This window comes from Lithobates pipiens, unplaced genomic scaffold (genome assembly GCF_037356315.1).
Source record: "Lithobates pipiens isolate NorthernLeopardFrog02 unplaced genomic scaffold, aLitPip1_a1.2 Scaffold_13, whole genome shotgun sequence".
Classification (NCBI taxonomy): Eukaryota; Metazoa; Chordata; class Amphibia; order Anura; family Ranidae; genus Lithobates; species Lithobates pipiens.
Window position 1 is genome coordinate 148,768,512 of NW_027507718.1, and position 26,098 is coordinate 148,794,609.

General features: G+C 45.4%; 1 protein-coding gene and 1 long non-coding RNA gene across 2 annotated transcripts in view; one reads left to right on the top strand and one right to left on the bottom strand.

The window, feature by feature from the left end:
• Positions 1-26,098, top strand: part of LOC143974397 (uncharacterized) — a 299,135-nt gene that overhangs the window by 185,588 nt on the left and 87,449 nt on the right. The gene's annotated exons all lie outside the window — the stretch shown is intronic.
• CREB3L3 (cAMP responsive element binding protein 3 like 3) overlaps positions 1-26,098 on the bottom strand; it is a 533,749-nt gene that overhangs the window by 98,324 nt on the left and 409,327 nt on the right. Inside the window, exons 7-8 of the mRNA XM_077475725.1 lie at positions 19,887-19,955; positions 8,455-8,539 (exon numbers count right to left, since the gene is read on the bottom strand). Of these exons, the coding sequence (XP_077331851.1) occupies positions 8,455-8,539; positions 19,887-19,955 (154 nt within the window). The remainder of the gene's footprint in view (positions 1-8,454; positions 8,540-19,886; positions 19,956-26,098) is intronic.

The following is a 26,098-nucleotide window of genomic DNA, read 5'->3' on the forward strand; positions in this document are numbered from 1 at the left end:
TTGCAAATGCTTTTAAGCTGGGCCCTGGGATCCAGTACTTTTTGGTAGTAAAGCCAATAAAAGTTTACTGGCAGGGTCTTCTCACAGGTCCAGGATTGCGGGATTACCTGAGTGTACCCCTGTTCCTGAAGGTTTCCTTTCTAGGTCTCGGAGCCTACTGTGAAGGGCGAAGATTGGGCTTTTTATCTCTGATAAAGCCCTGTGGCGGAAAGGTAGGGGAGATTTTCTGCAAGGAATCTCTCCTTCCATATATTTATGTTGTCATGTCATGTCTGTGTCACCACTGGAGGCTGTATTGAGCACTCACCATTCTGACACTGGAAACAGCAGAAGCCTTCACTCTCCTCTCCGTTCAAGCCAGCTCAGGCCCTCAGGTATGAAGGGGGGTTCTGATCTCCTCCTGGGCCCCAGAGTGGTGTTTTGTTCCTTTGGATGCCAGCCCGCTGCTTCTTTTTTTCTTAAATCAACAAACAAAAATGAAAAAAAGAAGTTTTTTGTTTTCGGGGCAATTCGTGGCCATTTTACACCCCCCGCCGCCGGCCGCCATGTTGCCAGCACTCATACACTTCCCTAGTGGGAAGGGGGGGGCGTTTTCGCGTGGGGGGTGTGGCTAAACGGCGTCAGACGCCGGCCACATGTGGAGCAAGTATTTTAAGCTATACAGGGAAAGCTGAAGTCTGGCGGTGGAGGGACAGAGCAGAGTGGTTGCTGGTCAGGAAGTTGGTGACACAGGCATCCCCCTTTTGTTGACAACATTTTACTGTTTAGCTAAGATTAATAGCAGTTATTGTACTGTACTATAGCCTAGCAAGTGAAACATTCTTTTGTTGGTACTGCCTCTGCTTTGTACTGTAAGCTATGAGTGACAAAGGGACCAGGAACCCCTCTAAGGGTTCTAAGGGGTTAATGGTATACAACAAACTAAAAACCCTTCCAAAAGAATGTCTGTATTCCTCCATGGGAGGTAAAAAGGAAGATATGGCCAGTCAGATGAAGCCGTCAAGGGTAGAACACTTCTGTCCCTGTATTTCACACAAACAGGTTTTCGCCTACCATTAAAAGATTATTGCTATGATGTCTCTCCATAGTGGGACTAAACAGCAGATTCCCTTCTAGTCCTCTGAGCCCTTTTGTTGAGGTTCAGGAGGTTGGGAATCGGGTAGATCTTCCCTAATATTGGAAGATACGTATTTTCCTCTTCAGAGGATCCTAACAGGGATGGAGTAGCCGCACAAGTCAGGTATTAGTCTACTCCCTTACTTAACCCTTTTTGTTGCCTGCCATGGGCTTTTGAGGTATCTACCTCTAATAGGGTTCATTTGAATCTCCCCCACCTGGGAGTCCATTGAACATGGTGTCCTATGGAACACTTTCTGTAGTGCAAATCTGCAAGATGCAAAAAGCACTAAAAGTGCATAGCTATGTATTCTGAATGGGAACATTTTTATGAAAGAAGTGGGGAGTTCCAGCTATTAATGCTGCAATCACCGCAGTGAGCAGAGTCTCGCATGTCCAGTGGATAATGCACTGATGTTAAAGGATCCAGCAAGTTAAGGTTGGATTTTCCTTTTAAAGACCAAGATGTCTTTTGCAGTTCTGGCTGCAATTGGAGTAGCTCAGTCCATTAATCCCTTAACGTCTGCTCCACTTTTGTGGTGGAGCACATTTTGAGTCAAGCCAATGCATTGGAATGTGGACTCCAAGGGGTTAATCAACAGGTGTGAGATACCTGAAATTTCTGCCTGATCAGCAGACCCGGCGGGGGCTGGTGTATTTGACGCACTGTGTCTCACAGATGCTATGAAGGACTTGATCATTTAATCCCTATGGCTTATGCTTGGACTAGTGCATTTTTGCAGAGGTCCGTGGCTGAGATATTGGTCAGCTGAAGCACCAGGTGAAAACCCTTAGCCAGTCTGTGTCCCTTCCTGGGGTATGTCTATTTAGAGTGGATAAGTACATCCAGAAGGCAGTAAAAGGAGGTTCAAACAGTTCTCCTTTAATCATGCAGTCTCTCCTATGCCTGGGGTATCTGCCTTTAGGCAGTTTCGACGGTCTCCATCATCACGTTCAGGAGAAGGTTCCCAGGGGCAGCACCAGGATCTTGGGGGCAGAAAGCCCATGAAGCAGAATGCTAAGGCCTTCTCATGAAGAAGCACCCCCACTTGTTTGAGTAAGGGGAAAGGGTCCTGCGATTCTCAAGGTCTGGCAGGAACAATGTTAAGAGCAGAGTGATTTCTGCGATTTTCTTCTCTAGGTTACATCTAGAGTTTCAAGAGCCTGGATGGCCTAGTCGGCTTTCGATCCGAGGGTTCGGGTCCTGTTTGGGTGCTGCCTGTGGGGTCCTTGGGGCTGCTAATGTGGCAGTCTTATGCAAGAGTGTCCGTCTCCTCATAGAATGCTCCTAAGGTTCCAGGAAAAAAAAAAGGAGAAAGAGAGAAAGGAGAAGTGTCTTTCTGGTCTCTGGATTGGCTGTTAGCCCAGTCGGTGATATCAGAGATTCCCTTCGTGGAACAGGGGTTTTTGGCTCAAACCTTTTAAGGTCCCAGAGCCAAGCAGAGAGGTAAGACCCACTCTAGATCTCGGAGATCTGAAATGGCACTTAAACATCCGATCTTTTCATAATTCGATCGGCTGTCCATCCTGCAAGGAGGGGAGTTGCATATCTCCTTGTGACAAAGTTTCCTGCTTACCAGTAAGCTCTGCGGTTTGAAATATAAATTTTTTTTTATCAATCATGGCACTGCCATCCGGCTTAGCCACAGCACTAAGAGTGTTCTGAAAGATTCTGACACCTCCTTTTAGCCAGGTTAAAGGCCCAAGGCATAGCAGTCCTAGCCTATTAGAAGATCTATTTTGAATACATCATTCAGTCTCAGGTCTAAAGCCAGAGTCTGATCTCAGCTGTAGATATCTGAAATCTCTAGGTTGGATTCTCAGCATAGGAAGATTCTCCTTAAAACCATCAAGGAGGTTACTTGGGGCTGGTTATAGATACCATACAGAAGAAAGTATTCTTACCCCAGTTGTGAATCTGTTCCATTGTAGGACTAATTCAACTTATCAGGAAAGGAAAATTCCTTCATTTTGGCTGCAGGAGATTTTTAGGGGAAATGGTGGCCTCCTTCAAGGCCGTCCCTTACGCGCAGTTTTATTCAAAGACTGCTTCAAGACACCAACCTGTTGGTCTGGAATAAAGAGGATTCAGGCCTTGTGTGTTTCCAATATGCTTGGCTCCTGACAGAGCCTAAATTGGTGGTTGTTGTCCAGCAGGAGGGAAAATCTTTATCCTGCAAGGTGTTAACAACAGATGCCAGCCTTCTAGGCTGGGGAGCAGCCCTGGAAGAAGATTCTGTCCAGGGGAGATGGTCCAGGTTAGAGGACCTTGCTTATCAACTTTGTTGGAAGTTTCAGGCAGTACATCTGGCCATAGAATCTTGGTGGTCAGATTACAGGACTGTCCTGACAGGATTCAGTCTGACAGAGCCACGGTGGTGGCTTACATCAAAAAATAAATAATAATAAAAAAAAGAGGTGCATAATGTTCTAGCTTTGGCAGAACACAACATTCCTTGCCTATCAGCAATTTTAATATTTCAGGTGTACTACTTGAGACGCCAACAATTATTTCCGGGAGAATGATCTCTTCACCCCGACATCTTCCTAGCAATATGTCAGATGGGGTACTCCTGACATGGACCTATTCGCGTCCACATTCATTAGTAAGGTTGACAACTTTATGTCAAACAAGGGGTCCGCTAGCAGGCGGAATAGACGCATTAGTCTTCCCAGGGGATCAGTTCTCACTGATCTATGCATTTCCTCCAGCTCTGCTACTTCTGCACCTTCTCCGCAGGATTAAGCAGGAACAGAAGAGGGTGATTCTGATGGCCCCAGTGGGTCCCAGAAGATCTGAATTTATCTAGATCATAAGTAGGGCAGTTGAAGTCCTTTGGACTCTGCCATTATAGCCAGACCTTCTTGCACAGGGTCCGGTATTTCATCCTACTTTATGGACAAGGAGTTTAACAGGTTTGACTGTTTAATCCCATTCTATAAAAGATTGTGGGTGATCTCCTTCAGTAGTGTCTACTTTGATTAATGCCAGGAAGCCAGCTTCCAGAGTCACTTACTATAGAATCTGGAAGGCATAGGTTTCTTGGTATGGATCCAGGGGTTGGCACCCCAGGAGTTATGTCAATAGGCAGGATTCCTGCATATGGGATCTGAAATGAAGCTGGCCTTGACTTTTATCAAGAGCCAGATCCAGGCCAATGTCTATGTCTTTTCCTACGGGCTCTTGCTTCCCACTCTTGGTGCATAGCTTATTCGGAGGGTTTATTCCCCTTATCAAGGCACCTCTAAATCCTTAGGATTTAAGATTGGACTTGTCGGCTTTGTTAAATCAGCCGTTTGAACCTTATGAGAAATTCTCTTGGTTGTTTGACAAGAAAGATAATCTTTTGCTTGCCATTTCTTCGGCTAGAAGAATATTGGAACTAACAGCTCTGTCTTGTAAGAGCCATATTTCATCATGTATAGGGACGATGTGATTTGATGACCTCATCCTGAACTCTTACCAAAAGTGGTAACAGGTTTTCATTTAAACCAAGATATTATTCTTCCTCCTTTCTCCCCAGAAGCCTTAATCTGGGGAAGAGAAAGCACTACAGCCTCTTGATGTAGTAAGAGCGATCAGAATCTATTTAAGGGTGACCGCTCAGGTTCGCGAAACACAGGTTTTGTTTGTACTGCTAGAGGGTCCAAGATATGGACAGGCAGCGTCAAGATCCACTATTTTCCAGATGGGTTTGTCAAGTGATTGATCAAGCTTCAGCTAACAGAAGAAAATTCTTCCTTCTCATATTAAGAGCACATTCATCTAGGGCGATTAGTGCCTCTTGGGTGATGCATTATCAGGCCTCTATGGCTCACGTCTGTAAGACCGCAACATTGGTCTTTGGTTCAGACGTTTATCCGATTTAGTTTTTTTAAATCGATATTAAAGGTCATGAGGAGTTTGCCTTTGGGCACAGCATACACTGCAGGCTGCAGTATGAGTCCTCTGGCCTCCTGTTTCCTTGAATCTGTCTCCCCCCTTCAGTTGCCATTACTATGGGACATCCCACATAGTTATTACTATGGCGCTGTGTCCCCTGATGTAAGAAAAGGAAATAGGATTTTTAAAACAGCTTACCTGTAAAATCCTTTTCTTTGATGTACATCGGGGGACACAGAGGTCTCTCCCTTCTTCTTCTTATACACTTTGATTGCTTGGCTACAGAACTGAGGACTCCCAGTAGTGGGAGGGGTTATATGGGGGAAGTTCACACCTTAAGGGGCGTGCCAGTGTCCAGCACCTCATAGTCCGATATAACCCACATAGTTATTACTATGGCGCTGTGTCCCCTGATGTACATCAAAGAAAATAATTTTACAGGTAAGCTGTTTTAAAAATCCTATTTTTGAGAGTTTTTTTCTCTAGAGTACGATTCTTTACATTTTTTTTAAAATATATATATATATATATATATATATATATATATATATATATATATATAGGAAGGTCTGTCGCATCTGCTCCTGACGAGTGGAAAAACCCATGAAACGCGTATAACTTTATTTGATGCCACAGCTGCACCTCATACGGACTGTTATTTATTCACTTACTATCATTATACTCTATGATGTTGTTTAGCATTTGGTGGATGCACATCACTGTGTGGACGCATGTGCCAGTATTGGGCATGTTGCTATTGGCACATGCATGCTATGTTTATACATCTATTACTTTGATTATGTGTTGTTATGCATGTACTCTTCTACTCATCATGCTCACCCTTTATGCATACTCCATGTATATATATGAAATGAGCAATGTTCTAATGTTTTTAGATCAATGTTATTAAATCAATACTCTACACTGAAATTCACCTCCACTATTCAATTGCTTCATCTAAAGTCCCAACTCCCCTTTGTTTTCATATTACTCTCAGGGGAGGATGCCATCTTTTTTTAGATGGTTCTAGGCTTCCTAGTGGCTGTAGAAGTCTTTCTAGAGCCCTTTTATTTTAGGTTTTTTACCCCCCCCCCCCCCCCATCTGACCATAGCTAGATACACAAAGCAGAGGTACTACCAGAAGGAATGCATCCAATGCTTGAGCAATAGCCCAGCCCTGCCACTGCTATTAACTATTTAGCCCTGCCAAACCTCTTTCATGCCCCTCTTGCTGTTATGGCCCTCCGTCAGCTTGCAGCAGGATTAATGGTGCTTTAAAAAACATACATTCCCGCGCTGGATGTTGGAGGACACCAATGCCGTGCTAAGCCCTGCCTCCCTCCGTCCCCCTTGGCCCCTCCTCTCTTTTTAAAAAGGAGCTTTCCCGGGCCTCTGATCCTACGGATCACTCTGGGGGGGTGGGGAGGAGAGAGCCTGGAAGCCACCGAGTACAGCGGCGTGCCAATCTTTTTTTTCTACTGATGCTCTTCCTCGTGAAGAGGGAGAGAATACAGCACAGGTGAGGGGTGTCTGGTGAACAGGTGAGGGGTGTCTGGTGAGGAGGAAACCCCCCCCCCCCCCCCAGACTTACTGGAGGTCTGCTGCTGGCTGGACAGAAAGGAAGCCGGCTTCTCCAGACACATTGTGATCTTTTGAGGAAGCATGAGAAGATAAGTGCTGCATATAGCCCCCAGTGGTGACACACAGGCATGACAACATTTACTAATCTAAAGGAGACATTCGTAAGAAAATTCAAACATTTCTTAGAAAACTCCACTTACCCTTCCCGTTGCAGAGTTTTCTGTGGTAAAACAAACAGATCCAATCTTAACCCTTCACGGTGGGTTCCATTAACAAACCTTCAAGAGCCGGGGAACCCACAATCCTGGACCTGTAATAACACCTCCGCTATTACGGGTCCAGCTGTATAAAAAGAGAAGCGTTTACAGGCAAAACCTTGTTTCTTCAGACAGGAGGCTCGGGTACCATTCAATTCGGCCTAACAGATACTTTGAATGGATACGGCTGCATAGCTAGCCCCAGCAAGGATTGCTCCAGTGGAGCTCAGCACAGCACATCTTCACTCGTGACCAACACCTTAGACACTGGTGAAAAAACTGAGGTACTCCCAGTAGTGGGAGGGGTTATACAGGGAGTGGACTTCTTGTCTTAGGAGGTGCCAGTGTCCATCACCTGAAGGTGGCCTATAACCCACATAGTAACTACTATGGCTCTGTGTCCAATGATGTATGATAAGAAATGGAAAATTCCTATCAAAACACTTACCGGAATTTACCTTTCCTGATGGACTACATACAGCAGGAGAAGGTAAAGAAGGAGAATTGGGATTTTCATGGTGCTTACATAAACTCAAAAAATGTTTTAAAATGTAATTATTATTTATTGAAAAATACAAGATTATTCAGACACATAAAATTATGAGGTAGTTTACAAAGCAGTTTTGGGGTCCTGAGAGCCAATAACAAAGATATTCATTGCACACTATCCCGATATGTTTCGCCAGTGGCTTCCTCAGGGGATGTGCAAGCAATTGACAAATACAACGTAAAAAGAGATATATTCAATAAACATATACAAAGCTGTTCAAAACCAAGGACAAAAATACAAATATAAGTATAATATATAGTCGCACATTAAGCAGCCAGCTTGAATATAGCGTGCTTACCCTCAGCCAAATACATTTCGGGATAGTGTGCAATGAATATCTTCGTTATTGGCTCTTGGGACCCTAATTGTTACAAAACTGCTTTGTAAACTACCTCATAATTTTATGTGTCTGAATAATTTTGTATTTTTCAATAAATAATAATTTAATATTAAAACATAAATGTTATGAATTTGGAATAATATTCTAACAAAGCGCCATGAAAATCCCAATTCTCCTTCTTTACCTTCAATTGTTTACTTTATTTTGGGATGTGGTGCTAAAATCGCTTTGGGTGTTTTCTAGTAATTGGACCAACAATAAATTTCTACATGCAGCAGGAGTTCCCTCCCAAATGGCTGGAGTAGGCTAGTAATCGAACGTGGCGCTGGCAGGGAGCAACGATTTATGGGAGTAGTGTCCTATAGGGTAGTAGAGTCAGGACTAAACCCACATGTTGCCATGGAGTCCATCAGGAAAGAAAAATGACGGTAAGTATTTTGATAGGATTTTTCCATTATACCTGTTTGGTGGTTGTAAGTACTTTCCTAGCAAAAAATGGTCTGGACACAAAGTGGGTAAACATGCATTGGTCATTACTTTTATGCATTTTATGTGGCAACTGTCCAAAGTTTTTTTTAGAAAATGTGTAGGTGTTTTGCTTAACAAATATAAATATATGTATATATAATCCCTTATGAAAACATTTTGTGGAAAGATTCCTTCTAAAGACAATAATAAAAGCTAAAATTATAGAAACTTTTGAAAAATAAACTAATTCAGTACTAACTGCTACACAGGTGCTTGTCTGAGTTGCCTTTCCTGCAGAATGGGAGACCAACGCCTGCAGTTTCCGTAGTTGTTCAAGGAGGGACCTATGCAGTTTGAGAAATTAGAGATTATAAATATGGTTAAAATTCATATCATATACTAGGTTTTTTCGTTGCCAGACTACAAAATGCAAATTTTCTTGGAGTGTTTTTCTATTTATTTAAAAGAAATCTCCGTTTTTAAAATTCAGAACACATTTACTGTGCTGTACTCCCTCCGACACCTTGAGTACTGACCTACCAGGAACCATATGATTGTAATCACTTGTTTAGAATAGAACTTTGGTGATTTGAACAGACTTAGGCTTGGTTTCCACTAGTGTGACTTGTCATGCAACTTGGGACTGCAAAGTCGCACGACAAGTCAGACCCCATGATTTCCAATGAGTACCATTCATATCTGTGCGACTTCAAAGTAGTCCCTGCACTACTTTGGTCCCATTTTGATTCGACTTGAGGTCCATAGACCTCAAGAATTCACAGGCATTGTTTCAAGCCGCATCAAAGTCGCTGCAAAATCGCACAGCTTTCAGGTCACAATAGTGGAAACCTAGCCTTATGCTTTGTATTGTTAGCAATAAACATCCAGAAGAACTGACCATTTTGATACATTTCAAGCTCTAATAAGTGATTACTGTGTTCATTTTTATAGTATTCTTTAACCACTTCAGCCCCGGACCAATTGTCAGCCTAAGGACCAGAGGTCTTTTTACAATTTCGCACTGCACTGCTTTAACTGGTAATTGCGCGGTCATGCAATGTTGTACCCAAACGAAATTTGCGTCCTTTTCTTCCCACAAATAGAGCTTTCTTTTGATGGTATTTGATTGCCTCTGCGATATTTATTTTTTACGATATAAAAGGAAAACTACTGAAATTTTTTTTTAAAAAAAATATATTTTCTACTTTTTGTTATAAGAAAAATCGAATGAACTAAATTTTAGTAATACATTTAGGCCAAAATTTATTCAGCCACATGTCTTTAGTAAAAAAAATGTCAATAAGTGTATATTTATTGGTTTGCGCAAAAGTTATAGCGTCTACAACTAGAGTACATTTTCTGGAGTTTACACAGCTTTTAATTTATGATTGCCTATCTCATTTCTTGAGGTGCTAAAATGGCAGGGCAGTACAAACCCCCCCCAAATGACCCAATTTTGTAAAGTAGACACTCCAAGGAAATTTCTGAGGGGCATGTTGAGCCCATTGAATATTTTTATTTTTTTGTCCCAAGTGATTGAATAATGACACAAAAAAAAAAAAGTTTACAAAAAGTTGTCACTAAATGATATATTGCTCACGCATGCCATAGTTATATGTGGAATTGCACTGCAAAATATATTCTGCTGCTTCTCCTGAGTACGGGGATACCACAGGACTTTTTGGGAGTCTAGCCGCGTACAGGACCCTGAAAACCAATCACTGCCTTCAGGATTTCTAAGGGTGCAAATTTTTGATTTCACTCCTCACTACCTATCAGTTTCGAAGGCCATAAAATGCCAAAATAGCACAAACCCCCCCCCCCCCAAATGACCCCATTGGAAAGTAGACACCCCAAGCTATTTACTGAGAGGCATGTTGAGTCCATGAAATATTTTATATTTTGCCACAAGTTGCAGGAATATTACAATTTTTTTTTTTTTTTTGTTGCACAAAGTTGTCACTAAATGATATATTGCTCACATATGCTATGGGCATAAGTGAAATTACACCCCAAAATATATTCTGCTGCTTCTCCCGAGTACGGGGATACCACATGTGGGGGACTTTTTGGGAGCCTAGCCACGTACGGGACCCCGAAATCCAAGCACTGGCTTCAGGATTTAAATATAAAACGCTACCAAAAAAAACTGGATCAGGCCTGACTCTGCGAACGCTGCAGTTATGTGTTTAGTGTTTTGTAAGTGACAGTGATCGATCGATACTGCACTTGGGTGGGCTGGGCGGAGGGGCAAAATACAGGTGCTAGCAGGTATCTGGGCTGATCCCGCTAACAATGCGTTTTTTTGGAACCCTAAACTGCTGGGGACGCTAGTATAGATCTGATCAGATCAGATCTTGATCTGTTCAGATACTATACCACTACGGGAGGTGTATGCTTTGTGCGTGGGTGTTAGCGGTACTGGCACTAACCTAGCGCTGCCCGGGGCGACGCAGACCCTGACCCTAAAACCTAATTGATATCACCCGCCGGGTGATCAGGGGGTTAAACCTTTATTGGGTAATAAATGGTGGGTCCCCCTGATGCTATAAAATGCAAACTAACTAACCATAACGTAACACTTATACGGTGATCACTGGTGAAAGGGTTAACTAGGGGCAATCAGGGGGTTAAAATCTTTATTAGGTAGTATATGGGGGTCCCTGACGCTATATAAAAACCTGACGGGGAACCTAAATAACTGGCTAACCAGCATCACCAGTGGCACTTATACGGTGATCGCTGGTGAAAGGGTTACCTAAGGGCAATCAGGGGGTTAAAACCATTATTGGGTAGTATATGGGGGTACCTAGCGCTATAAAAACCTGGCGGTGAACCTAAAAAAATAACTAGCTACCTAGCGGCACCAGTGACACTAATGCAGCGATCAGAAAAACGATCTCTTAGTGACATTGGCAAAAGGGGGTGAAAGGGTTAACTCTAGGGGCAATCAGGGAGTTAAACCTTTATTGGGGGGGGGGGGTAGGGGGGGGTAGAGGGCTACCCTGGACCTAACACTAACTGCCCTGACAGTTTTTACTGTCACAACTGACCCTAAATGCAGTGATCAGTAAATAAATGATCACTGCAATCAGTGACACTGTGACTGGGAGGGGGGGATTTGTGTGCCTATGTGTACCTACATGTCAGTGTAGTGTTGGTGCACACTTACTATGTGTTCTCCTCGCAGTCTGGTCAAAAAGACCGCCCCGAGGAGAAGGACATCACTTCCTCCCTGCCTGTGTTTACACTACACAGGCGGGGGAAGCTTCTCATTCGCCAGGAGCGATCGAGAGGGGATCGGCCATCCCCCTCATCCCGGATCGCTCCTGAAGTGAAACAGACCGCCGCAGCCAGCGGGAGGGGGTCCGATTGGACCCCCCACCCGCTGGAAGGCAAGCACGTACATGTACATGCTTGTGCCTGTCGGTGCCATTCTGCCGACGTACATTGCCATGCGGCGGTCCTTAAGTGGTTAAACTGAACTCCAGGTAGTTATAAAATGCACAGGTTAATGCAGCTCTGAAACTATTTCTACATCCTTTTTTAAAATGCAAATAGTGCAAGTACCCTAATTTGACCTGTTATCAGCCAACTCTGAAAGTTGGAGATGCAGCACAAGAAGACAATCAGATTGATAAAAGGAGAGGACAGAGTTACAGAGAGATGAACTCCTCAGCATGCTACTTCTCCCTTCACTGTCCAGCCACTGGGTGGGCATGGTGATGAAACCTATAAGTGAAAGTTAAATTGCAGCAATAAAAGATCAGGCCGGCAGCTATGGAGGACTGTGCTGTGTGGCAGATCTGTGCAACTCTCATAACTGGATGGACAGAAATACAAATAGTTTTGTCAAGTAAAACAACTCCTGTATACGGATTTGTATCGGTGCCCCTGTGGGGTCGCTGCATGTACTGTAGTAATTCTACATGTCACCCTGCTTGGCCAGGCATTCACTTCAGACACCCTTTGCCAGTCAATGAACAGTCCTTTTGCTTGTTTTTTTGTTATTTTATTTAGGGGATTTAACTTGGATGAAGAAAAGTGACATGCGATGCCCAAATAATGAATCTTGCTTGTTTGAACCCCCTACTCACCTGCCTCACCAATGTTCCCCTTTTCTCATCTGCTCCACCACTGAACCATCTTCTCATCTGCCCTAACACTGAACTTATCTGCTCACTAGCCCCACCACTATAAACCCTTTTCTCATCTGCGCCACTACTGTAACCCCCTGCTCATGTGTTCCACCGATGTACTTGCTTTCTCCTCTGCACATCTGCTCCACCTCTGTACCCCCTGCTTCTCTGCCCCCACCGCTGTAACCCCCTGTTCATCTGTCCCACCAATGTACCTCCTTTCTCCTCTGCCTCAACACTGAACCCCCCCCTTGCTCATCTTTCCCACCACTGTAATCCTCTTCTCATCTGCCCCATCACTGTACTCCCCTGATTTTCTGTCTCACATATAGATTTAATATAGTTGAATCTATATTGGCAGTCTCTAGAGCTCCTCACTCCTCCAGCAGCACTTTGTTTTCTCTACTGTACAATCCTAGATTCCTGTCATCGTAAGCACATGGTTAGGCCTCACTCTGAATAAGTCCCAACAGTTCAATAATATCCATTTTCTGGCAGGAGTCTGTAGTCCCCTTTGGAGTAGCAACCAAATAGCTATGGAAAAGGACATTTTGTGCTAACTGAAACTTGGTGGACATATGATCCCAGAAAGTCCAGTGCAAATCCTGCCAACCCTCTTGGCTGTAGCAACTTGACTTCAACGACACCACAGTCTCTCCCTCTGTCTGGCTTTACATCCAATCCTGGCATGTCTCTTCCAGATCTTCTCACTGTGCTTCTCAATCACTGACCCAGAATGGATCCCTCCAGAATGACTTGCCTGGAAGTGCTTCCCACTGTCCTCCTCTTGCTCCTTCTTTTTTTATTTAAATTTTATAAATTTTACATTTTAAAACAGCAGTCAGGGAGAGTACAAAATTAACAAGATAGCCAAAAGAAAAAAAAACAACCGCTGTCCTATACAGTACGATTCATGGCCATTTAGCTTACTTGCTTCCTTTCGTCATACATCTGATCTTCTCTCCCCACCTCTGTCCCATATATCCCATAACCCCCCACCCTACCTCCCCAATATCTGTTGGCCCATCCTCCCCTATTTATTCTGCTAATGCCTGGATGTAGGTTTCGGTCTTTTTGAATGATCTCCATTTTTTCCATGTTGCCCGATATCTATCTGTTCATTTGGTTATTCTCCATTTTAATTAAATATTCCATGTTGTTAATATATTCAATTCTCTGTACCCATTCTCTGATAGGAGGTTTTTTAACTTGTGACCAATTTATAGGTAGCAGAGCTTTTGCTGCATTAAGCAAAAAGGGTACCAGCATGTTTGTTTTTGTTCTAATTTTTATTTGTGGGTTACCACTTTTTTCTTCTACCCCATAGAACAGACATTTCCACGGGCAGCATGGTATTTTTTCCTCTGTTATTATTTCTATGTAGGCTAAGATCTTATGCCAATATTGCTTTATCTCTGGACATTCCCACCATATGTGGAATGCTGTTCCAGGTAATTTGCACTCCCTCCAGCACTGTATGGATCTATTCTATGTAGTCTATCCGGAGTCAGATGCCACCTCATCATACACTTGTAATTAACCTCCCTAGATGTTGTATCTGACGCCTGCCTATATACTGTCTCCATCATCTGCCTCTCATCTATTTTAATACCCATATCCTGTTCCCATTTTACTATAGCTGGTATGTCATCACGTACCTCAATTTCCGTAAGGAATTCATAGACTCTTGATATACAATGCTTTACTTTTGCTTTAGAGTTACATAGCTTTTCTATGGATGTTAAAGTATTCTCATCTCTTATGGGTTTTGCAATTGAATTAACAAAATGTTTAATCTGCAAATATTCCCACTCTTAGATTTTTCCAACAATGCTTCTTAATTATATCTTGTTTTGACATCAAATCACCTCCAAAAGTGCTATCTTTTAATTGTATATTTTTCATTTGTTTACCTAATTGTGTGCCCTTTCCTGGGATAGAAAAATCTGTGCCCTCTAATGGTATTAATGGAGAATTGTATGCCCATTTATTTCTCCGGTGTAGTGCGTCCCATATTTTTAATGTCATTAACGTGATTTCGTGAGCCTTATTACTAACTATTCAAAATTTTGGCAGGATCCAGATAATTTTTTGTAATTGTGTGCCTATTAGTGATTCTTCCATTTTTACCTACCTCTTTTCAGTGTCTACGTTTGCCCATTCCACCATTCTCGCCAACGTGATTGCACTATAGTATCTATAAATATCTGGTAGCGCCATCCCTCCACTTTTTTTTTTCCTAATTAATATATTATACTTTATCCTCTGTTTTTTTATTTTGCCATATACTACCTAATAAAGATTTTAACCCCCTGATTGCCCCTAGTTAACCCTTTCACCAGTGATCACCGTATAAGTGTTACGGGTGACTCTGGTTAGTTAGTTTGCTTTTTATAGCATCAGGGCATCCACCATTTATTACTTCCTTGGGTTTCCTTAAACGATGAACCCTTTCGGTATTTATTGGATTTGTTATGTCTTTCTTCATCAGTGGGTTACATATCTTTTTTATTATTTCTATTAAATCTTCTTGCTGCAAAGTTTCCGTGACACCTCGTATTCTTAAATTTTTTCTTCTATCCCTATTTTCTTGGTCCTCTATTTTATATACTTGCTCTTGTTGGACTTTTTTTTAGGGAGACTACTTCAGCTTCTAGTTTCTTTATTGTGTTTGCCTCTTTTTCCGCTTTTTTTTCCATTTCTTCTACCCGTTCCATTATATGGGCAAGATTCTTGTGTACTCTATCCATTTCCTTTTTCATAGAGTTTTCCAAAGCTGCAAACATAGGTTATTTCTTTTTTTGTAGGCAAAGATAAGGGGTTTTCTAGCTGAGTCAAATGAGTCTGTGTAGCTTCTGTTTCATAGTCTGGTTCTACTGATTGGTCTATCTCACCCTCCGGCGTGGGCTCTTGGTCCTGTAAAGAATTATTTTGGACTTGTTGCCTTCTTTTTTCTTTATCCCTCTTTTCCTTTTCCTTTTTGTCTTTGTTTTCTGCTTGGGAACCTCTTGTTTGCAGTTGCCTCTCTAATTCTTGTTTCTCTGTTCCCCCCGTTTGGGTAACAAATTTATTCATAGAGCCAGGACTAGCGACCAGGCTCCGCTGGGGTGATTTACGGATTGCTCCCGTCTTAGATGTCTTTCCCTTCATTGTCCAAGTGTCTTTAGTCCAAAAAATAAAATGTCACTATTATATCACTGTAAAATCTCGATTATTTTTGTTCTCCTTTTTTTATTATAGGTTCTGTTTGTTTTTTGCATCTAATTTCAGCCCCAAACTCTTTTCCCGTTTGTCAGGGGGGGACACTTTTTTACGCAACAATAGAAAAAGGCGTGTACCAACTTCCTGTTGTTTGACCTTACTGTGGCTTGTTTGTGTATATTTCTATACTTCCCTTTATTCTAAAAATCAATAGGTCCTTATAGAAAGACTAGGCAAACAAGTACCAGACCTTGAATAGCGGTATTCGTAAAGCCGCGTACACACGGGCGGACTGTCTGTCCAACTTAGTCCGCTGAAACACATTTCAGCGGACAGTCCGCTCGTGTGTGGGCTTCAGCTGACTTTTTCAGCGGACAGTCTGGCGGACTAAGTCTTTCGAAATTTCCGTAATGTTGTCCGTCCAACTTTGGTTTCAGCGGACAGTCCGCTCGTGAGTAGGCAAGTTGGACGGACTAAGTATGGCGCATGCTCAGAAAGGATTTACACGGCGAAAGGTTGCATTGCTGTGTATTGGACGTCCTATTTCTAGTCCCGTCGTACGTGCTGTACACGTCATCGCGCAAGCTTTCAACGGACTGTCTGTTCATCGTGTGTGGTCAAGTCCGTTCATTCAAAAGTAGGACGGACTGTCCGTCGGATTGTCTGACGGACTTAGTTGGCCAGACAGTCCGCCCGTGTGTACGGGGCTTTAGACTTTTCCAACCTTGCAAGCCATCTTATTCTTTACGTTAGTCTCATTTGCAAGCGTTCCCGTATTGAACGCATTGTTACAGGTACAAGCAGAGAAAGTGCAGTGGGAACAGAGAAAGAGGGGTCTATTGAATAACACCAACTTAAAGTCTCTCTTATTTCTTATATTGGTATAGAGCAAGTGGCGTTTTTATTATTTTCCGTTCGATCGCTGCGAGATATTAACAGCAAATTATCAGCAGCTTTAGCCTCTGCATTTTTTCTCCTTACAAAAACTTAGAAGGACTTCTAGCGATCGTTTATCAATAGGATTTTCCAGTATTTTCCGTAGCTTATAATATGGTCAACATACCGTTTCTTCTCTCTCTCTCTCTCTCTCTCTCTCTCTCTCATCACTCTCTGGAGGTCTTCCTCTATTTTCTATTACAGATTAATACCTCCTCATGAGGCTTTAACATCTCCATCTGAGCGCTCTGTGTCTCCTGGGCTAAAGTCCAGATTGTGCAGTTCCCGTCTTTCACCACTGGATGGCGCCTGGAGCAACTATTCTTCTCTGGGGATCCGAGCAACGGCGAACTCACTCGGGATATCACTCGAGCCACCGACCCCCCCCCCCCCCCCCCCCCCCCCTCGTCGAGACAGCACACAAGACTCGGCTCCACTCGTCCCCACTCCGTCAGGTTGTTTCCCCGGCGGCACGGAGCCCCTGCGTGTCATCCAGGAGGCAACGGCAGCGGAGGTGAGGAGCTCTGTGAGAGGGCTCTGCGGGGATGGACAGCGTAGGGAGAGCAGGGGGAGGCTACAGCGAGGACACCGCAGCCACTATCAGGCCAGGCATTGCGGCTGCATCACAGCCGTACGGGGGAGCCAATCCACACCCGTACGTCTAGGTGTGGACATGATCCCGATCGAGTCTCCTCCCCCTCATCAGGATCGAGCTGGGCCCATCCATGCATCCTCCTCTTGCTCCTGTTCAGGACACCTCTTAATTACCCTGCAGAGAGAGGCTCCCTCCCAGCTCCCAAGCTCCAGACCTTAGGTCACCCCCCCCCCCCCCAGAAAGGGGGTTTCTTCAAGGGCCACGACAGTCTAACACTCCATCACTCAATTCTTCCACCCGACAACTCCTCCCACAACAGGCTGAGCATGAGTATATATAGGAGACCTGCCAATCCTAGTTAAGGATTGGTCAGGGCTCCCAGAGACACTCCATGCCACTCCCATCCTCTGTCCTGCCTCTTTTCCAGAACCCTCTGTAAACAGAGAAGGAGCCAGAAAGATGAAGTACATGTCAGTATCCTGCTGCTTCACTAAACCATTCCCCAGCCCCTAGATCAAAAAAAAAAACAGGCCTAGCTCACAGCTAGGTCTGCCTAAATTTACCTGTGCTGGTTGGCTGTAACGAAAACACACAACTCTAGAAACCTACCTACCTAAGGTAGAGGGTGCTACATATGTTTATTTGGTTGTTTAGCCTAGGTTCTCATTGCAGCAATTTGACATGTCTATTGACATTACATGCTATTGCTGGCAATGACACTGTCCGAATCGGTGTAACGCCACATTTGCAGCGCCGCACTGATTCCCAAAAGTAGTTTCTGTACTACTTTTGACGACTTTGGGGTGCGACTTGTATAGACATCTGTGCAGGATAGGGCGGCACAGTGGTGTAGTGGTTAGCACTCTCACCTAGCAGTAAAAGGGGTCACTAGTTCAAATTCCAACCACGACACTACCTGCCTGGAGTTTGCAGGTTCTCCCTGTGCCTGCGTGGATTTCCTCTGGGTACTTGCTGGTAGGTTAATTGGCTTCTGTCTAAATTGGCCCTAGTATATGAACAGGGACCTTGGATTGTGGGCTCCTTGAGGGTAGGGACCAATGTGAATGTGCAATATACAGGGATAGGGGCAATTGCAGACACTCACTCAGGTTGAACTGGATGGACTGGTGTCTTTATTCAACCTTACTAACTATGTAACTATGTAAGGAACCTGCACAGATGTCTCTGAAATCACCCCCGAAGTCAGACTGACATGCGGGAATGAAATCCCGCTGTTAGTGTGAACCTAGGCTACTTTTCATTGAAAAAATCAACAGTTACTAGGGCAGGAAGTTCAGAAAAGTAAACCAACAGATTATCAGATCTTTTAGAACTGTTTACAAAGGGCAGTTAATCCATAAGGCCAGGCCCGGACTGGCCATAGGGCAGACCGGGCATTTGCCCGGTGGGCCGGGGCTGCCCGTGGCCTGTTGATAATCCTGCCACACAGCGGGAGTTAAGCGGCGACCACAGCCTGATCATGGGTAACACAGGCCACGGCTCGCCTACCGCCATGCGGCTGTGCCTGTGTCATGCGGAACTGGCGGCTACATGGGCTGAGCCGTCTCTCTCTCTCTCTCTCACACACAGCTCAGCCACAGAGCTGTGCTTACAGTTCCGCTCTCCTCATCCAGCCATGGGCGTCTGCACGGTGGGGAGAGCTGCAGGCTGCTGTCACTATTCCCCCCTCGCTCCCCCTCCCCTTCTCACATCGGCAGCAGGGGAAGAGAAGGCATTCCTGTATGTTAATTTTTTCTCCCCATTGGCCCAAACAGAGGGCCAATCAGAAAAAACTAGAGTGGCATCATGGGAAATGTAGTCCCAGACATAGGTGGCACCATTGGTCTGGCCGTTCGTCTGTTTGGCGAAGAGAGGGCTGTGCTGGGGGAACTAATAGCCCCAGCACCACCAGAGAGAGCGCTACGCTGTACCTGCACCACCAGAGAGAGCGCTACGCTGTACCCACGCCACCACAGAGAGCCACGCTGTACCCACGCCACCAGAGAGAGCCACGCTGTACCCGCACCACCAGAGAGAGCCACGCTGTACCCGCACCACCAGAGAGAGCCACGCTGTACCCGCGCCACCAGAGAGAGCCACGCTGCACCCGCGCCACCAGAGAGAAAGCCACGCTGCACCCGTGCCACCAGAGAGAGAGCCACGCTGCACCCGCGCCACCAGAGAGAGCCACGCTGCACCCGCGCCACCAGAGAGAGAGCCACGCTGCACCCGCGCCACCAGAGAGAGCCACGCTGCACCCGCGCCACCAGAGGGAGCCACGCTGCACCCGCGCCACCAGAGGGAGCCACGCTGCACCCGCGCCACCAGAGGGAGCCACGCTGCACCCGCGCCACCAGAGGGAGCCACGCTGCACCCGCGCCACCAGAGGGAGCCACGCTGCACCCGCGCCACCAGAGGGAGCCACGCTGCACCCGCGCCACCAGAGGGAGAGAGCCATGTTCTACCGCACCGCCAGAGATCAGGTCAGTGTCACTGGGCCATGGACACAATAGGAAACAGACAGTACTGGCATTGTATGGCCACAATAGGACTGGGACACTGTAATATAAAGGGGACTTCCCTGTAAAGGGGCACTGTAATCATTCCATTCCCTTTTTAGTGCAGTTCCCTTTATATCACAGTGTCCCTGCACATTAGTGGAGGACCGACACCAGCCACCCCCGCTAATGTCTACCGAACCCCCCCCCCCCCCCGGTCCCTGGAAAGGTTGGCTGCTCAGTCTAAAATGCCCGAGCCTATTTTTTGTCCCAGTCCGGGCCTGCATAAGGCCATTTGAAATGTTATCAGATATTTACTTACATATTATGCTTCTCCAGCTGCAGAACCTTACGTTGAAGTTCCTGGTTTTGGGCTGCGCAAGCAGACATCCTGAAAAATATAGTTAATATGAGCAATTACTGGTCTTTGTCTTTACCTCTCTACACAAGGTCTATTAGCATATTCAAAGTACTACTATTGCATACATCTGAAAAATAGTTGATACATGTCAACCTATTTGTTAAACCAGAAACAAACAAATACATTTTTAAAGTTTTTTTTCCGCACTCTCCATAGTTAAAAGATCCTAAGCTCCTAAGCAAAAAAGCAATTTAGCCAGAGAATACTTTGAATAATGTATGAGGGGAAAAACTGGTGAATGTAAGCTGGATTTAATCAATGAATCTACATTCACTAAGTGATAAATACGATAAACGGTACAGTAAACAACTTTGCCCATTAAGCCCTGGTTCACATTGATGCAATTTGCCATGTAATTTGACTTGGCAAATCGCATGCCAAATTGGTGGCAATTGCAGAATCTGAATAGGTGCATTTGTGGTGCCGAACTGATTCGCAAAAGTAGTTTCTGGACTACTTTTGACGATTTCGGGGTACAATTTCCATTGACATCGGTGCAGAAACCCACACAGAGGTCTCTGAAATGGCCCCCAAAGTCGGGACTGACATCCCTGTGGGAATGAAATCGCATGAGTTCAGCTGAACTCACACTATTTCATTCCCGCAGTTAGTGTGAACCTAGACTAAAGAATAGATATTAGGTGTACCTTGTCTGATAAAATTTTTCTGCAAAGAATCTACTTTGAAAGTAGGTGAAAATCCTTGTGAATAATAGGGTGAATGTGAAAAAAGGTCGATTTGCATTTGAATCAATGATAAATACACTTCAATTTTAATTTTAAGAAAAATGCTTGCTGCAATAAAAATGCAGTTTTCTTTAAGGACAGGTTAGGAGAAAAAAAAGTGAATACTGTCCTACAAATAGTAATTAGCAAACCTACCTGGGTTTGATTTGCTCCAATGTTCAGGGAACTCAGCAAAAATTTGCCAATTGCGAGCTTTAATGTGAACCCCATTAACCCTTTCATGACTAAAGCCGCGTACACATGATCAAACAATCCGGTGGAAAAGTCAGCCGGACAATCTGCCCGTGTGTGGGCTCCGGCGGACTTTTTTTTACCCAAAAGTCCGGCGTAGTAGTTTTGCACATAAATATGTCCGCCGGACTCGCATTTCGGCTGACAATACGGCCGTGTGTGTGCTAGTCTGGCGGACAATACGGCCGTGTATGTGCTAGTCCGCTGTACTTTTGAAATGAACTGACTTTTCCCGCCCGGAGAAAAGGCCGCTCATTTTGCGCGCGGGTCCAGGTAGCCGGGACAAGCGAAGGAGGCGTCGCTGGCTCCGTCACCTGGTATGGAGTTAAAGGGGAAGCCCTACACCGAAAAAACAGCGTGGGGGTCCCCCTCTAGGTCCATATCAGACCCTTATCCGAGCACGCTACCCAGCCGGCCAGGAAAGAGGGTGGGGGATGAGCGAGCGCCCCCCCCCCCTCCTGAGCCGTACCAGGCCAGGTGCCTTCAACATGGGCGGTGCTTTGGGGAAGGGGGGGCCGCGTGGCACCCCCACCCCAAAGCACCTTGTCCCCATGTTGATGAGGACAAGGGCCTCTTCCCGACAACCCTGGCCGTTGGTTGTCGGGGTCTGCGTGCGGGGGGCTTATCGGAATCCGGGAGCCCCCTTTAAGGGGGCCCCAGATACCGGCCCCCCACCCTATGTGAATGAGTATGGGGTACAATGTACCCCTACCCATTCACCTGTGAAGAAAACGTTAAAAAAACACAACACACAAGGTTTAAAAATTTATTGCACTGCTCCGCGGGTCTTCCGTCTTGGGGATCTTCTCGCCGGATTCCTCCGCTATCTTCTGCTAGCTCTTTTACTAGCGGAGGAGCCCGGCTTTCTTCTTCATCGCCGCCCGGGGGTCTTCTTCTGACTTCAGTGGTCTTATCCCCCTCTTCGGGGGTCTTGTCCCCCTCTTCGGTTCTTCTTGCCGGGCCTCCGCGCCTTTTTCTTTTAAATTATACAATGTAATACTGACATAAAAACATACACGCCGCACAGTCTCATCACATGCTGTACGGTGTCATCACATGCTGTACGGTGTCATCACATGCTGTACGGTGTCATCACATGCTGTACGGTGTCATCACATGCTGTACGGTGTCATCACATGCTGTACGGTGTCATCACATGCTGTACGGTGTCATCACATGCTGTACAGTGTCATCACATGCTGTACAGTGTCATCACATGCTGTACAGTGTCATCACATGGCGTACAGAGTCATCACATGGCGTACAGAGCAACTGCATGCCGTAAAGTGTTATTGCATGCCATACAGAGCCATCACATGCTGTACAGTGTCATCACTAGGGATGAGCCCGGTGTTCGACTCAGCCGTTCGTCTGTTTGGCGAATTCAGAACTTTGTGGACCGTTCACACCAAACGGCCCACAATGCACTATGCCATCGCAGTGGATTGCTGGCTCATGATTGGCCAGGCATGCACTGTGACCCCGCATGCTTGGCCAATCACAGCGCCGGCAGAGAGGAGAGCCATAATTGGCCAATTATAGCTCAGGGGGTTTAGTACACGCCCCACACTATATAAGGCTGCGAGCGCTGTGGCCTTGTGTAGTGTGTTCCGGCGTGCAGGGAAAGAGCTAGATAGGCAGGGACAGTGTGTTCTTTAAGGCATCTTAAAGTTAACATGGTGTTGTGTGCCTCCAGCACAGTATACACCTGTATCTACCCTTTATTGCTGGTGTTCTCTAATACAGGCATCTGCAGGAATTAGTGTGTGTTGTGTGCCTCCAGCACAGCACAGTATATACCTGTATCTACCCTTTATTGCTGGTGTTCTCTAATACAGGCATCTGCAGGAATTAGTGGGTGTTGTGTGCCTCCAGCACAGTATATACCTGTATCTACCCTTTATTGCTGGTGTTCTGCAGATGCCTGTATTAGAGGAGTTAAAGTGGGTGTTGTGTACCTCCAGCACAGTATACACCTGAAGATGCCCCTTATTGCTGGTGTTGTCTGTTGCATATTTTGCATATTAGCCTTTAATATTAGCACTTTTGATTTCGAACATTCGAGTCCCATAGACTTTAATAGGGTTCTAAAGTTCGTACGAATTTTGGGTCCATACAAAGGTTGTGGTGCGAACCGAACCGGGGGAGTGTTCGGCTCATTCCTAGTCATCACATCCACGCAACCCTGCTTCCCTTGGAGAGGTTGGGAAACCTTTGTTTCAGCTCCCCGTGTACCTCTTATGTGTACGTTACCCTGTGTCTATTAGGTGCACAGGGTGACCGAGAAAAGGATGGACAGCTTCTCAATGGACACTGAGAATGTGGTATGGAGTCCTTCAAATAGGACAGTATTATTTATCAACAATCTCTCTCAAGAAATATATAAAGACTATTCCTGGTTTGATTGATTCTGAACTTTACATGTTAATTGAAAGAGCTGGTCACACTGAATCTGTTCAATGTAGGAGTCAGACAGTCTATCGGGGTCTCCTGCTATTGTCTGAAGGTGTTCTGTGTTTATACGTATGATAAGGTCTGTTGTAACTTGTTTGAAGCCTTCAAGTCTGACCTAAAGTGGGGCTATCTGATTAATTACAACATTGGGTGGAGTTAAGTGACTAGTTAATTAGCTCATGTTAATTGTGTTCTTGGATACAGTTGTATTGTTAGGGTAATATGGTTAGGAAGATGGACGTCCTCCTGTGGTATGTATTTTGTGTGAGTTGTGTTTTACGATCGGCTATAATACCTGATCTCTGATGTTCAGACTGGAGGAGGCTGTATACTGATGGAATCACTCAAATCTCGTTACACCACGTACAGAGGAGGGCACAGCCATGTATAGAGGAGAGCCGTGTACAGCCATGTAGGAGGCTCTCCTTTGTACATTGCTGTGCTCTCCTCTCTAAATGGTTCTCCTCTGTACATGTCTCTTCTCTGTACATGGCTGTGCTGTCCTCTGTACATGGTTATGATCTGTACATGGCTGTGCCCTCCTCTGTACATGGCTGAACTCTCCTCTGTACGTGGCTCTCCTCTACATCGCTATGTTGCCCCATTTCTCTCTGCCAGGCAGCTCTCACTCCACCTCCACCTCCTCACTGGTAGCCAACTGTAGGTGTCCTTTCAAATAATTCCGCCCATTGCAGTGGGTGGTGTTTTACTTTTGGGGGGTGGCAAATGAGGGAATACAAGCACCCTCGCCTCTTGGCGGCACTGGAAGCACCCCTCCCCCCAGGGCCTGTGGCGTCGGACTGACAGACATCCACCCTCCCTGGCCTGTGGCGCGGGATTGAAAGACATCCAGCCCAGCACTCTCTGCGCTCTGAGCCCATCCTCTTTTGAAGCCTGTTAGAGTCTGTGGCTCTAATCGGTGCTTCAAAAGACACAACCCTGCCCTATCCCTGATCCCTGCAATTATAATTCATGCACCCAACATCCTGAAAGGGGCCAGGCGCATGGATAGGGGCGACAGCGGCAGGGATGGGGGGTCGGCGCCCCTGCTCCTACAATGCATGGGCTGCCACTGACCCATCGGATAATGCATCAGACAAACCGTGCATGCGCATCAATGGCTCTGTACGGCATGTGATGACACTGTATGCTATGTGATGACACTGTACGGCATGTGATGTCTCTGTACAGTATTTTTTATCTGGCAATGTTTGAGACATTAAACCAATAGAAATTGTCCACCCACAGCTTGTCACCATTGAAGGACAGACCCACTTTCAGGGGATTGTTATGGACATATATTTCTCAAACATATTAGCACTTGTTGGATACACATCTCTTAAAGTATATATTTTAAGATTATTACATAATCTTAAAGAATGTAACCACAATATGCTCATAATATGTCTAAAACTAACTTTAAGCATACATTCTAGGCATATTGCCAGGTTATCTATGACTATATTTGTCAAGCTCAGATTCTGGGTGTATTGCCATGTTTTCTTAACCATTTAAAGACCGCCACATGGCAATGTACGTCGGCAGAATGGCACCGACAGGCACAAGCACGTACATGTACGTGCTTGCCTTCCAGAGGGTGGGGGGTCTGATCGGACCCCCTCCCGCTGGCTGTGGCGGTCCGTTTCGCTTCAGGAGCGATCCAGGATGAGGGGATGGCCGTTGGTTTCTGGCCATCCCCTCTCGATCGCTCCTGGCGAATGAGAAGCTTCCCCCGCCTGTGTAGTGAAAACACAGGCAGAGAGGAAGTGATGTCATTCTCCTCGGGGCGGTCTTTTTGACCAAACTGCGAGGAGAACACAATAGTACGTGCACCAACACTACACTGACATGTAGGTACACATAGGCACACAAATCCCCCCCCTCCCAGTCACAGTGTCACTGATTGCAGCGATCATTTATTTACTGATCACTGCATTTAGTGTCAGTTGTGACAGTAAAAACTGTCAGGGCAGTTAGTGTTAGGTCCAGGGTAAAGGTTTAACCCCCTGATTGCCCCTAGAGTTAACCCTTTCACCCCCTTTTGCCTGTGTCACTAAGCAATCGTTTTTCTGATCGCTGCATTAGTGTCACTGGTGCCGCTAGGTAGCTAGTTATTCTTTTAGGTTCACCGCCAGGTTTTTATAGCACTAGGTACCCCCATATACTACCCAATAATTGTTTTAACCCCCTGATTGCTCCTAGTTAACCCTTTCACCAGCGATCACCGTATAAGTGCCACTGGTGATGCTGGTTAGCCAGTTAGTTATTTAGGTTCCCCGTCAGGTTTTTATATAGCGTCAGGGACCCCCATATACTACCTAATAAAGATTTTAACCCCCTGATTGCCCCTAGTTAAACCTTTCACCAGTGATCACCGTATAAGTGTTACAGGTGACTCTGGTTAGTTTGCTTTTTATAGCATCAGGGCACCCACCATTTATTAGCCAATAAAGGTTTAACCCCCTGATCACCCGGCGAGTGATATCAATTAGGTTTTAGGGTCAGGGTCTGCATCGCCCCAGGCAGCGCTAGGTTAGTGCCAGTACCGCTAACACCCACGCGCAAAGCATACACCTCCCGTAGTGGTATAGTATCTGTACAGATCAAGATCTGTCTGATCAGACCTATACTAGTGTCCCCAGCAGTTTAGGGTTCCAAAAAAACGCATTGTTAGCGGGATTA